This window comes from Crocodylus porosus, unplaced genomic scaffold (genome assembly GCF_001723895.1).
Source record: "Crocodylus porosus isolate Cpor-Errol unplaced genomic scaffold, CroPor_comp1, whole genome shotgun sequence".
Classification (NCBI taxonomy): Eukaryota; Metazoa; Chordata; order Crocodylia; family Crocodylidae; genus Crocodylus; species Crocodylus porosus.
The window spans coordinates 24694293-24695457 of NW_017728910.1; the positions used below are offsets into that span (position 1 = coordinate 24694293).

The following is a 1165-nucleotide window of genomic DNA, read 5'->3' on the forward strand; positions in this document are numbered from 1 at the left end:
GGCACCTGTACAGCAAGGAGGATTGACGTGAGTACGACCAGCTGAACGACCACTGGAGTTGCTGTTTCTATAGGAAACATCAGCCCGTCTCTCCTGGAGTGCTTGTACACGAGCTAAAGAGCTGGAAAGCTCGCGCTGCTCCAGATTACGGCTTAACAGGAACTACCAGCAAGGGAAAGAATTATTCCCCTATGCTGGAGAGTTTGGGAGAAGCTGAGACAGCAGCTGATGACCTCCGAGTTGGATACCTGGGAGCCTGGTTTCCCTGCAAGTCTCAGAGTTGTTTCCAGTTATTTAGCGTCTCTGAGGACGACTCCTTCCCCCACCACAAGCGGGCTACTAACACCTACAAATCCTCCTAGAATAGTGTTTAGCCGGTGATTCTCAACCTCGTGAGACCCAAGACATCCCTTGGAAGACACCAGCTATTCCTTCTCAGGGTTGTTTTTATACACCTGAAGGAAAACGGAGAGCAGTTCTTCCGTGGCAAAGACCTCGGGAAGAGCACGACAGGTCAGAGTAGTTTTGACACTCTGGACTCTTCTTTGCAATCTCTTGTGAACAAAAAACCAAAAACCAGGTCCGTTACCTAGAACTGCAGCATCCAGGTTGATGTAAGTGAAGGCCTTGGCATGCAGGATGGAAGAATAACCCTGAGTGGAGAGAAAGCGGGTGTCATGTGGGAGAAACAACGCCTAGAAACCCCTGAGGTCGGAAGACAGTCTCAGCCCTGCAGCTAGCTCGAGCGTTTGAATGGGTTAAAGAAGCGGGGTCGAGTACCTCCAGCCATTCGGTAGCACCCACAGCTCCAAAATCGCCAGCGCTCCAGCTGGCAAAGACAATGCTCCTTCTGGGTTTGTAGCCACCTGCAAACAAGAGAAAGAGAAGTCGAGTCCTGGGCCCCGGGACCACGAGAGCAATGGGGATCATCCATTGTCATACCCAGAAGTGGAGGTCTTTGGCCAAACTGTGCTTCCACTATCCTTGAAGCCTGGAAGAGCACATGTACGTCTATACCAACTAGAAGCACAGACTAAGCCCTGAGTCTTGCTGTCTGGTTATTCCAGGCTTGTCTTCCCTGAACAAGGAGCAACGGGGAATGGGCTCACGTTGCAGCAAGGGAAGCTGAGGTTGGATATTAGGGAAAGCTTTCTGACTAGGAGGG

General features: G+C 51.2%; 1 protein-coding gene across 1 annotated transcript in view; it reads right to left on the reverse strand.

Annotated features, from left to right (window-relative positions):
• The window catches only part of LOC109308290 (transferrin receptor protein 1-like), a 19234-nt gene that overhangs the window by 7267 nt on the left and 10802 nt on the right, over positions 1-1165 (reverse strand). Inside the window, exons 5-7 of the mRNA XM_019532536.1 lie at positions 781-934; positions 427-653; positions 6-151 (exon numbers count right to left, since the gene is read on the reverse strand). Coding sequence (XP_019388081.1) covers positions 6-151; positions 427-653; positions 781-934 — 527 coding nt within the window. The remainder of the gene's footprint in view (positions 1-5; positions 152-426; positions 654-780; positions 935-1165) is intronic.